General features: G+C 43.6%; 1 protein-coding gene across 4 annotated transcripts in view; it reads left to right on the plus strand.

The window, feature by feature from the left end:
- The window catches only part of LOC139559848 (sickle tail protein homolog), a 54,836-nt gene extending 42,173 nt beyond the window's left edge, over positions 1-12,663 (plus strand). For 2 of the 4 annotated variants that reach the window (XM_071376227.1, XM_071376229.1), the window contains 8 exons: positions 40-331; positions 537-793; positions 1,059-1,229; positions 5,694-5,813; positions 7,323-7,406; positions 7,964-9,598; positions 10,261-10,398; positions 11,096-12,663. In XM_071376227.1, the coding sequence (XP_071232328.1) occupies positions 40-331; positions 537-793; positions 1,059-1,229; positions 5,694-5,813; positions 7,323-7,406; positions 7,964-9,598; positions 10,261-10,398; positions 11,096-11,494 (3,096 nt within the window). In that variant the 3' untranslated portion in view covers positions 11,495-12,663. Of the gene's footprint in view, positions 1-39; positions 332-536; positions 794-1,058; positions 1,230-5,693; positions 5,814-7,322; positions 7,407-7,963; positions 9,599-10,260; positions 10,399-10,554 lie in introns of all 4 variants that reach the window. The other 2 variants (XM_071376228.1, XM_071376230.1) reach the window with 2 other exon arrangements.

The following is a 12,663-nucleotide window of genomic DNA, read 5'->3' on the forward strand; positions in this document are numbered from 1 at the left end:
AATTGAGATGTCTGGGCCTCTCTCTCTCCCACCACATAGGCTGCAGAGAGAGAGGGGGGCATGGAGGAGGGGAGGCCACCACAGAGATCAGCCACCTCTGCTGGGAATCAGTTTGAGCAGATTCTCCAGGAGGCCCAAGCCAGCCTAATGAGGGCCATCCCCGACCTAGAGTTGACCGAGACGGGGAGGAGTGAGTCTCAGTTTCCCAATCCACCCCTAGCTCCAGACCAGCCATCTCTCCCCCAGACCCTCCCAGACCCAAAGATGCCCCTCAACACTCCACTGCTAGACGAGATGGATGTTCCTCAACCTACTGAGGCATCTCTTCCAGGTAAGAAACTTTGGAAGTTAATGGATCCATTAAATTGTTGGAAACTATGGAAGGACATGTGTTCTGTTTTATTTGGGTTCAGTTTAGCATTAGTATCTTGACTAAATGCGAAGATATATCAATATTATTTTCTGTTTTGTAAAGTACAGTACATTCTATACAGTATCCAGTACATTGTCTGTGTCTGTGTGTCGTCGTCTGACAGAACCCAATCAGCCAGCTAATGTGGCTTCTGAGATGACTGTTCAGGGCAGCCCTGAGCGACCACACAGGCCTATGGTTGAGAAGCCTCGCAGGCCCAGTGTGGAGAGAGAGATGAGGAACAGCCCAGAGAAAGCAGGGAAGTCCCCTCCACCGCCCCCACCACGGAGGTTCTTCACGTCACCATCAAGCTCAGGCCTGACCACAGGGAGGTCTGGAGAAGTCGTATTTACTACCAGGAAGGAAGCTACCACCACACGGGTGTGTGACTAATTTGTTTGGCAGTTTCCCTAGTCAAGCAGCATTCCAAGACATTTTTCTTCGAAAGGATAACCTCAGTATCTAGAAATAAGCATTCAACATGTGACCCAACATTCATGTACATAATATTTGTAACACTGCAAGTCAAATGGAATCCTTAGTAGTGTATGCAGACTATGCACATATGACCTAGTGGGGGATAGAGTGTCAATTTATTCAAGACAGTATTCCAGTTTCCAAGTCAGTGTTTTACTATCCCCTTCAGGACGATGAAGAGGAGGTGTTCCTTCAACCCAGTCTCAAACCCACCAGACAGCTCCCAGAGGTCAAGCCCAAACCCCAAACCACATCTGTTATCACAGCCTCAGCTGAGTCAGAGGAAGAGGAGGATGAAGAAGAGGATGAGGAGGAGGATACATTCATGAAGGAACTACAGGTAAGTTAACACTCTGTCAGATACAGTTGAAGTCGGAAGTTTACATACACCTTAGCCAAATGCATTTAAACTCAGTTTTTCACAATTCCTGACATTTAATCCAAGTAAAAATTAAAGTAAAAATCACCACTTTATTTAAAGAATGTGAAATGTCAGAATAATAGTAGAGAGAATTATTTATTTCAGGTTTTATTTCTTTCATCACATTCCCAGTGGGTCAGAAGTTTACATACACTCAATTAGTATTTGGTAGCATTGCCTTTAAATTTTTTAACTTGGGTCAAACGTTTCGGGTAGCCACAATAAGTTAGGTGAGTCTTGGCCCATTCCTCCAGACAGAGCTGGTGTAACTGAGTCAGGTTTGCAGGCCTCCTTACTCAAAACACGCTTTATCAGTTCTGCCCACACATTTTCTATAGGATTGAGGTCAGGGCTTTGTGATGGCCACTCCAATACATTTACTTTTTTGTCCTTAAGCCATTTTGCCACAACTTTGGAAGTATGCTTGGGGTCATTGTCCATTTGGAAGAGCCATTTGCGACCAAGCTTTAACTTCCTGACAGATGTCTTGAGATGCTGCTTCAATACATCCACATAATTTTCCTCCCTCATGATGCCATCTATTTTGTGAAGTGCACCAGTCCCTCCTGCAGCAAAGCACCCCCACAACATGATGCTGCCACCCCCGCCCCGTGCTTCAGTTGGGATAGTGTTCTTCGGCTTGCAAGCATCCCCCTTTTTCCTCCAAACATACCGATGGTCATTATGGCCAAACAGTTATATTTTTGTTTCATCAGACCAGAGTATATTTCTCCAAAAAGTACAATCTTTGGCCCCATGTGCAGTTGCAAACCGTAGTTTGGCTTTTTTATGGCGGTTTTGGAGCACTGGCTTCTTCCTTGCTGAGTGGCCTTTCAGGTTATGTTGATATAGGACTCGTTTTACTATGGATATAGATACTTTTGTACCTGTTTCCTCCAGCATCTTCACAAGGTCCTTTGCTGTTGTTCTGGGATTGATTTGCACTTTTCGCACCAAAGTACATTCATCTCTAGGAGACAGAACCCTGTTTCCTTCCTAAGCGGTAAGACGGCTGCGTGGTCCAATGTGGTTTATACTTGCGTACTATTGTTTGTACAGATGAACGTGGTACCTTAAGGCGTTTGGAAATTGCTCCCAAGGATGAACCAGACTTGTGGAGGTCTACACATTTTTTTCTGAGGTCTTGGCTGATTTCTTTTGATTTTCCCATGATGTCAAGCAAAGAGGCACTGAGTTTGAAGGTAGGCCTTGAAATACATCCACAGGTACACCTCCAATTGACTCAAATGATGTCAATTAGCCTATCAGAAGCTTCTAAAGCCATGACATAATTTTCTGGAATTTTCCAAGCCGTTTAAAGGCACAGTCAACTTACCCACTGGAATTGTGAAACAGTGAGTTATAAGTGAAATAATCTGTCTGTAAACAATTGTTGGAAAAATGACTTGTGTCATGCACAAAGTAGATGTCCTAACCCGACTTGCCAAAACTATATTTTGTTAACAAGAAATGTGTGGAGTGGTTGAAAAACAAGTTTTAATGACTCCAACCTGAGTGTATGTAAACTTCCGACTTCAACTGTACATACCACAAATACACTACATGACCAAAAGTATGTGGACACCTGCTCGTCGAATATTCCAAAATCATGGGCATTAATATGGAGTTGGTCCCTCCTTTGCTGCTATAACAGCCTCCACACTTCTGGGAAGGCTTTCTACTAGATGTTGGAACATTGCTGCAGGGACTTGCTTCCATTCAGCCACAAGAGCATTGGGGAGGTTGGGCACTGATGTTGGGCATTTAGGCCTGGCTCGCAGTCAGCGTTCCAATTCATCCCAAAGGTGTTCGATGAGCTTGAGGTCAGGGCTCTGTGCAAGCCAGTCTAGCTCTTCCACACTGATCTCAACAAAGGGGCATTGTCATGCTGAAACAGGAAAGGGCCTTCCTCAAACTGTTGCCAAAAACTTGGAAGCACAGCATCGTCTAGAATGTCATTGTATGCTGTAGCATTAAGATTTCCCTTCACTGGAACTAAGGGGCCTAGCCCGAACCATGTAAAATAGCCCCAGACCATTATTCCTCTTCCACCCAACTTTACAGTTGGCACTATGCATTTGGACAGGTAGCGTTCTCCTGGCATCCGCCAAACCCAGATTTGTCTGTCGGACTGCCAGATGGTGAGCGTGATTCATCACTCCAGAGAACACGTTTCCACTGCTCCAGAGTCCAATGTAGGCAAGCTTTACACCACTCCAGCCGACGCTTGGTATTGCGCATGGTGATCTTAGGCTGCCCGGCCAAGGAAACCCATTTCATGAACCTCCTGACAAATAGTTATTGTTCTGACGTTGCTTCCAGAGGCAGTTTGGAACTCTGTAGTGAGTGTTGTAACCGAGGACAGACAATTTTTACACACTACACTTTTCAGCACGGTCCCGTTCTGTGAGTTTGTGTGGCCTACCACTTTTCGGGCTGAGCCATTGTTGCTCCTAGATGTTCCCACGTCATAATAACAGCACTTACAGTTGACTGGGGCAGCTCTAGCAGGGCAGAAATTTAACGAACTGACTTGTTGGAAATGTAGCATCCTATGACGATTCCATGTTGAAAGTCACTGAGCTCTTCAGTACGGGCCATTCTACTGACAATGCTTGTCTATGGAGATTGCATGCCTGTGTGTTCAATTTCATACACTTGTCAGATATGGGTGTGGCTGAAATAGCCGAATCTACTAATTTGAAGGGTTGTCCACATACTTTTGTCTATATAATGAATGTACAAAGCATTTTTCCATTTTGGACCTTTTTAACATAAACATTAACACTAGTGTACATGCATTAATACACTGAACAAAAATAGAAATGCAACAATTTGCATGTTGCAATCTTTCCTTATATATTTTTTTATCCTTTATTTAACTAGGCAAGCCAGTCCAGATCCAATTCTTATTTACAATGACGGCCTAGGAACAGTGGGTTAACTGCCTTGTTCAGGGGCAGAACAACATATTTTTCTCTTGTCAGCTCAGGGATTCGATCCAACAACTTTTCGGTTACTGGCCCAACGCCCAAGGCTACATGCCGCCCCAGTTACACTTCACATAAGGAACTGAGTCAATTGAAATAAATTCATTAGGCCCTGACCTATGGATTTCACATGACTGGGAATACAGATATGTATCTGTTGCTCACAGATACGTCATGCAGAACGACACATCTCCTTTGCATGAAGTTGATCAGGCTGTTGATTGTGGCCTGTGGAATATTGTCCCACTGCTCTTCAATCCCTGTGCGTAGTTGCTGGATATTGGTGGGAACTGGAACACGCTGTCATACATGTCGATCCAGAGCATCCCAAACATGCTCAATGGGTGACATGTCTGGTGAGTATGCGGGCCATGGAACAACTGGGACATTTTCAGCTTCCTGGAATTGTGTACAGATCCTTTCCACATGGGGCCATGCATTATCATGCTGAAACATGAGGTGATGACAGCGGAATGGCATGACAATGGGCCTCAGGATCTCGTCACAGTATATCTGTGCATTCAATTTGCCATCGATAAAATGCAATTGTGTTCGTGGTCCGTAGCTTAGGACTGCCCATACCATAACCCCACCGCCACCATGGGACACTGTTCACAATGTTGATATCAGCAAACCGCTCGCCCACACAACGCCATACATGCTGTCTGCCATCTGCCAGGTACAGTTGAAATCGCAATTCATCCGTGAAGAGCACACTTCTCCAGCGTGCTAATGGCCATCGAAGGTGAGCATTTGCCCACCGACAATCCCGCAGGTGAAGAAGCCGGATGTGGAAGTCCTGGGCTGGCGTCGTTACATGTGGTCTGCGGTTGTGAGGCCGATTGGACGTACAGCCACATTTTCTAAAACGACGTTGAAGGCGGCTTATAGTAGAGAAATTAACACTAAATTCATGCCAAATGCACGCTCCCTCAAGACTTGAGACATCTGTGGCATTATGTTGTGTGACAAAACTACACATTTAAAAGTGGCCTTATATTTTCCTCAGCACAAGGTGCACTTGTGTAATGATCATGCTGTTTAATCAGCTTCTTGATATGCCACACCTGTCAGGTGGATGTATTATTTTAGCGAAGGATAAATGCTCACTAACAGGGATGTAAACAAATTTGAGCACAAAATTTGAGAGAAATAAGCTTTTTGTGCATATGAAAAATTCCTGGGATCTTTAATTTCAGCTCATGAAACATGGGACCAACACTTTACATGTATGTCGCCTTCTGTTGTTCAATGGAGTAATGTTTGTGTGAACGAGAATAAGTGCAGCCAAAAACATCAGATTGTGTGATATCAGCCTTTGTTGTACAGCCACAGAGCCCTTGTCATGCAATCTGGAATCTGTGATCTAATCAGTGCACTTTGACCTCCTCAGGTGTTTCAGAAGTGCACTCTTAGAGATGTAGGCACAAAGTGCGTTGTAGACCTCACAAGCACTGCATCCCAAGTCAGACAGATAGAACCAGAGCTCCCCCTCTCACCCAAAGTCCCTAAGGTAACAGATGCCCTATTACTAACCCCCTGTGTGTGGTGTGCCTATGGTCTGACCTGAGGCCTGCACTCATTGCTTATATAGTGCATTCGGAAAGTATTCAGAGCTCTTGATTACGCTACAGCCTTATTCTAAAATTGATTCAATTGTTATTTTTCCTCATCAATCTACACACAATTCCCCATAATCACAAAGCAAAAACATTGTATTTTTTTATTTGAGCAAATGTATAAAAAATTATAAACTGAAATATCACATTTACTTAAGTATTCAGACCCTTTACTCAGCACTTTGTTGAAGCATCTTTGGCAGCGATTACAACCTCAAGTCTTCTTGGGTACTGAGGAGTGGCTTCCGTCTGGCCACTCTACCATAAAGGCCTGATTGGTGGTGTAATGTAGAGATGGTTGTCCTTCTGGAAGATTCTCCCATCTCCACAGAATAATTCTGGAGCTCTATCAGAGTGACCATCGGGTTTTTGGTCACCTCCCTGACCAAGGCTCTTCTCCCCCGATTGCTCAATTTGGCCAGGCAGACAGCTCTAGGAAGAGTCTTGGTGGTTCCGAACTTCTTCCATTTAAGAATGATGGAGCCCCCTGGGTTATTGGGGACTTTCAATGCTGTAGAATTGTTCTGGTACCCTTCCCCAGATCTGTGCCTCGACACAATCCTGTCTCGGAGCTCTACGGATAATTCCTTCGACCTCATGGCTTGGTTTTTGCTCTGACATGCACTGTCAACTGTGGGACCTTTTATAGACAGGTGTGTGCCTTTCCAAATGATGTCCAATCAATTGAATTGACCACAGGTGGACTCCAATCAAGTTGTAGAAAGATCTCAAGGATGTTGAATTGAAACGGGATGCACCTGAGCTCAATTTCGATTGTCATAGCAAAAGGTCTGAATACTTATGTAAATAAGGTTGTATTTTTAATTCACTGCTTATCTAGGCCTCTAACACAAATTTGATCTGGGGCCTGGCTGTCTGTGCTTACAGCTTCATCAGCCTCTGAATCTGGTCTAAGCTTGGATCTAGAGCTTGCTTTTGATTGAATGTGCTTCTGAATACTGGTCTGACTGCCACTCAGTGCTGTGTTTTGTTATTGCTGCTAGAATGGCCTGGGGACCAGAGGTTTGGTGTTTCTCATGTTTTCTTCTCTCTTTCATGTTATCTCTGCTTTTCAAAGAATTGGCTGATGTCTCATAAAAAAGATGTATGGTGTCTCTTGGTGTTGGAAAATATTTGCTCTTGATTTCCAGTTCCCTTCCACTCTGAGATTACGGACTAATCATTCATACTGTGCAGTGTTCTTGCCTGGCTTTGTGAATGAATCTGCATCTGATATTTTGTTCTCTTATCACATTCGTATCACATTGTGCTTGACTCTATTTCCCTTAGTGTTCTACGCATGCTCTCTTGGCTGCCATAGCTGGTCTCTTCACTGTAAATTAAAGTGTAATCTGAATTCAAAGAGCTGTTGTGCGATGATGTTATCCCCTAAACTGTCCTAGGAGAGTCAGGAGAACCAGGGTAAAGAAAAAAGTGTGCTCAACACCAATGAAAACAGATTTGACACTGTACCAAAGAGTCCCAGGGTAAGTCTTTCATCCCCATATTAACCATGTTCCTCAGTCTGAATACAGTATATACAGGTAACTACCAAAATAAAGGAAACACTAACATCAAGTGTCTTAATAGGGCGTTGGGCCACCATGAGCGGCCAGAACAACTTCAATGCGCCTTGGCATAGTTTCTACAAGTGTCTGGAACTATATTGGAGGGATCCGACACCATTCTTCCATGAGAAATTTCATAATTTGGTGTTTTGTTTATGGTGGTTGTGGAAAACATTGCCGCGGGAACCGCTCCAAAATCTCCCATAAGTGTTCAATTGGGTTGAGATCTGGTGACTGAGACACACAGACACTCTTTAAACCCTCTATGCTCCTTTGAGACCCCTCTTTTAAAGTCACGGAGATCTCTTCTTCTAGCCATGTTAGCCAAAATAATGGTCAACTGACCCTAAGAATGTGTGGAAGCACCTGCTTTCAATATACGTTGTATTCCTAAATTACTCAGTGTTTCCTATATTTTGGCAGTTACCTGTATATATTTTTTTATGTTAATAGATATTTCCCTCCTTTTTTTCCAGGTCATGTATTATGTTATGGGACAGATATCCAATGAAAAGCCTCCATCGGGAAGAACAGACCAATCGGAAGGGAGAGAGGGAACAGTGTCCCCCTCACAGGTGGCAAACACAAATATGCTTGACTCCCAGCAGCCAGAGTTACTAACAGCAGATGATTCACCTCTAGTGGTGGAGTGCCAGGATTGTCCTCCTAAAACACAAAAGATAGCAGTTGGAGAAGATAGTGAGAAGGCGAGCCTCGTAGATGAGAATGACCTGAAGGATCCTGTTGAGAGTCAGAAAGAGGAGGTGGCTGAACCTGTGTGTTCTACAATACCTGCAGAGAAGAAAGACTTACCTGCACCTACCGAATTGAGCACTCATCCTGCTAACAGTATACCATCATCTCCACCAGTACCAGCAATCCAGCCTATGACTATTATAGCTCAGGAGGGTTCAGGTAGTCCAGTGTCTCCTCCACCAGTAGAGAGTGTGAACCTGGATGACAGCCAGAGCCAGCAGGTAGTATTTAGGTCATCCAGAGGCAGAGCACCACGGTATGTAGAGGAGAGCAGCAGCCTGAACCCTGACCTCCCCGACGAGGAGGGCTCTCCTCCCCCTGAGAACATCTCCTTCATGATGATTACCAGCAACAGAGTGCAGGCTCTATCCACCAGGCAGTACCAGGAGATAGTAAGTAGTACCAACGGGTTCGAGGTTCAGACCGTCAAGGTGGGGAACGACACCACCACCAGCGTTAGCCAGGAGGAGCACTGTGGCTTCGACAGGAAGCCTGTGATCATCATATTCGACGAGCCCATGGACATCCGGTCGGCCTACAAGCGTATGTCCACCATCTTTGAGTGTGAGGAGGAGCTGGATGTGATGCTGCACCAGAAGAGCATCGAAGAGGAGAACGAGGAAGCAGAGAAGAATGTACCTCAGGTAAAGCCTAACACTGATCTCCAACAGGCAAACAAGACAGCAGTGACAGAAAACACTGCAAGCGGTCACAGTAATACTCCTACTGTGGTTGCGCAACAGACAAGTACATCAGAGTGCTCATCGCCAGAACAGTCTAAAACAGAGTCCTCAAATGGCAGCAAACCAGAGTCCAGAAATAAGTTCAAATTCAAGTTCCCAACAAAAAAGCTGGCGGCCATCAGCCAAGCGATTCGCACTGGGACCAAAACAGGCAAGAAGACGCTCCAGGTGGTGGTCTATGAGGACGGGGAGGACGGACACATGAAGGAGACCAAGAGGTTTGAGATCAACAGCAGCAGCAAACCCCAAACTGACTCCAGTCACCTCACCACTGTGAATAACGTAATGTCATCAAGCACTCTCCCCTTTTCAAACTCTAAACGCAGGACAGAGGCGATCTGTAAGAACACCTACGAGTCCAGAAACAGTTTAGATGAGACCATTAAAAAGCGGGAGATCACCGTGGAGAATATAAGCCCCTCTGCACTTAAGATAGACTCCTGTGAAGAGTCTCCATCCACTGTGAAACTCAAACGAGAGAGGGAGGGCAGTCCCTCCAAGAGGTCTGCCCCTCCTCAGGTCTCTAAGTCCGTTAATCCTCAGAGTAAGAAGTCCAAACCACAACTTCCACAGCTTCCCAGACCGTCCATTACGAGCAGCTCCAAGAAACAGGTCTCTCTTAAAATTCCTTCCCTCTAACTGCACTGGTGGCTGGGTCCCTCTGAGGGCTGGGCTGGTGGCTGTGTCCCTGGTAGATTCCCAACCTCTAACCAATAAAGATTAACATGTTTTTCAGGTGTTGCTGGGGATACAACTTGGATTGTAAGCTGCTTATAAGCTGTCTTTGTGGTGTCAGCTGACATGATTGTTGTCCCTTGGGATCTGGGTTGCTATGATGTGTTTTTGTGGACTTTGAACAGTTAACTTTGTCTGGATCAAAGTGACAGGCTTTAAAATGACTGGCTTTATACTGTACTTGTGGTTCCGTTGTGCATGCTCTGCTCTCAGAGTTTGTGCAGGTTGGTCAGTGGTTCCCAAACTTGGAAAAAAGTTGTGTACCCATAACTTGACCCACCAGCTCCCTACAAATACAAAATAAAATACAGGTGAACACAAAATCCACCATTACAGATAATGTCTCAGGCTACACCCTAGAGCTACCCCTGCTTGTACCCCAGTTTGGGAAACACAAACCTACTGTAAGCATGCTGGAGTCTTATTTCTGGATACAGCTTTTTCTTTGTTGTTGCTTCGGCTCTTAGGTGTTTTCACAATCCGTCCCTAAAATACAGTATCATTTTTGTGTTTCTTTTTGTCTGTTGGAATATTTACAGAATACCAGTGGCTCTCCTTCTTCAAGTCAGATGTCACTTTCTGCATCTGCAAAGTCCTGGCAGCAACCAGCCGGGTCAGCTGACAAACCAGGAGGAAAAGCTCATAAGCTCCAGGGCAATCAGAAGCAGTTTCGACAGGTAGTTTTACTATAAGATGGCCTGTGTCAGGAAGTATTGGAGCAACCACTTTCATGATGTAGAGAAGTGCGTTCATGTAAAGCATTGGAAACTGTACAATTATAGGATGTTTGTTGAATCCATGCGTTCTCTGTCTTGTTCTCCTATGTCTTCAAGACCTTTTGACTTACCATATCTACCATCTTCACCTCTATATGCTCCATGAGCATGCTCAGCATGTAACTTTCAGTCCCTTGGAGATGGAGACAAGGATAGAAGATTGCCAAGGATATATTCACTTCACTTTTTGAAGATCTCCTTGAATTAAGCATTTTCCTTTTTTGCAGACAAATGCGATTCTCTAAACTTAAACAACTCAAATGATTCATCTAAATTCCCCCTCTGTCAGCTGTCCAAGTATTCTTTAACCCTCTTCATCTCACCCTGAGTAGCATGATATTTATGTCATAAACATTGCATGTGCGTGATGAGTTAGTGCATTGAATTGGTTATTTAGTGGGCATCATTAACCCTTTAGATAATTTCCTGACTTCATCTGTTTTACTCTGGTTGTTTATATTTTCAATTAATCATCTATTGTTTGTGTATTTTAGTGCCATCTGTTTGCTTTGTAACATTATGTTTATTTATCTTTGTATAATAACACTTCTTTTGCCTTTCTTGACATTCCATGTCTCCTGCCATCTTTGTTTCGCAGGCCATCAGAAGTACTAAGAAAGCAGGTGGGGATAGTAACCATTCTTTCCTTGCTTTACCTGCTTCTAAGATCCCAGCCTTTTGTCATAGCTCTGGAAAAAACACGTCATCCCCAGATCCTAACTCTGTGCCTAACCCTATTAAATCACCTTCATCCTTCCCGTCCTCCTCACACAAGTCTTTCATCCCGTCTCTTAATCTGAGTCGTCTCATCTCTCCTAGCCCGTCTCTCAATGACAGACGTCAAAATCTTTCCCTCTCGTCTCAAACCCAAAACGGCCGACCTAGCCATTTCTCTTACTGCTCATCTTCATCTTCCTCCTCCAACTCATCCTCTTTGTCCCCCACATCCACGTCCTCCACCTCATCCTCCCCTCCCTCCTCTCCCCGACTGCCATGAGTCAAGGTGCAAGGAGTATCCACCGCATTGCACATATATCCAGCTTCACCGGTCACAAGATGCAATGTGGACACAGCAGCAAAACCACACAAACACCAGCAGCTTCTTTATCCAAGGACATATCATGATCTTTTTATATCTATATAAATTACAGTGGAGGGAAATGCTCTTTTCATGGCAACATAATACAATTGCAGGGCAGTCTTGTTTCTCTCTATCCCTTCCATACGTTTTTGATAATGAACAGTTTGAAAAAGAAAATACATTGACCTGGTTTTCATTCAACACTCACTTTCTCACCAAGAGGACCTTTTTATTTCTGCCTCAGCTTTTGTATGATGATAACCATATTAACAAGATAACTACTTTGCGTTACAAATGATCAACACAAAAAGGTGCAGACGTTCTAGAGTTAATGCTAATGCAGTTTAGTGGTGCTGGAAATCTGGATTTTATTTTTATTGATGTGAGAAATCTTTGGTTTAATTGATGGTGTTGAATATAATGTATATTTTATAAGAATTTGAGTGACAGTTAATATTCAGATTTTATCTAAAATAACAATTTATTATATAAAGAAATCAAATGATTTTGGGGATAGATATAGTATATTTCATCTAGCATCAATCATTCACTTGTCATCTGTCAGAGAATCTCTTCTATGCAATGATCTTAGATGTGTAGAGTGTGAGTGGAACTTTAAGGAAAAAAAGAGCTTGGTGATTTCTTAAGCTTCCTATGCACTGCCAAATCCTTTGAGCTAACAAGATAGCTACTGTACAATCAAAGTGATGTTTAGAGAACTTTTATGGCAGTAGATGTGGTACAATGCCAATGTATTTGGTTTTACAGACCATGTATCTAAGACATGCACTGTGTGGATGTTGTAATGTTTTCCTTTGGGATGGCACCTACTTATTTTACCCAAATAGCTTACTGTGATACTCTTATATTCATATCAGTAACTGGTGTTTACATTCATACTTAGTGACAGAAGTTTACATACAAGTACATTTTAGAGATTTGACATATTAGAGAACTATTGTGTTTGCACAACTCATATTTAGTGTTCTCTGATTTTGTAAAGCTGTAAACCATGTTGTAAAAATGTATTGTGGAATGAAATACTTGTGAGGTTGAAAAACTAATAAAGGGCTTTCTGTTAGTGA

The sequence above is a fragment of the Salvelinus alpinus genome, chromosome 30 (assembly GCF_045679555.1).
Source record: "Salvelinus alpinus chromosome 30, SLU_Salpinus.1, whole genome shotgun sequence".
NCBI classification, from domain to species: Eukaryota; Metazoa; Chordata; class Actinopteri; order Salmoniformes; family Salmonidae; genus Salvelinus; species Salvelinus alpinus.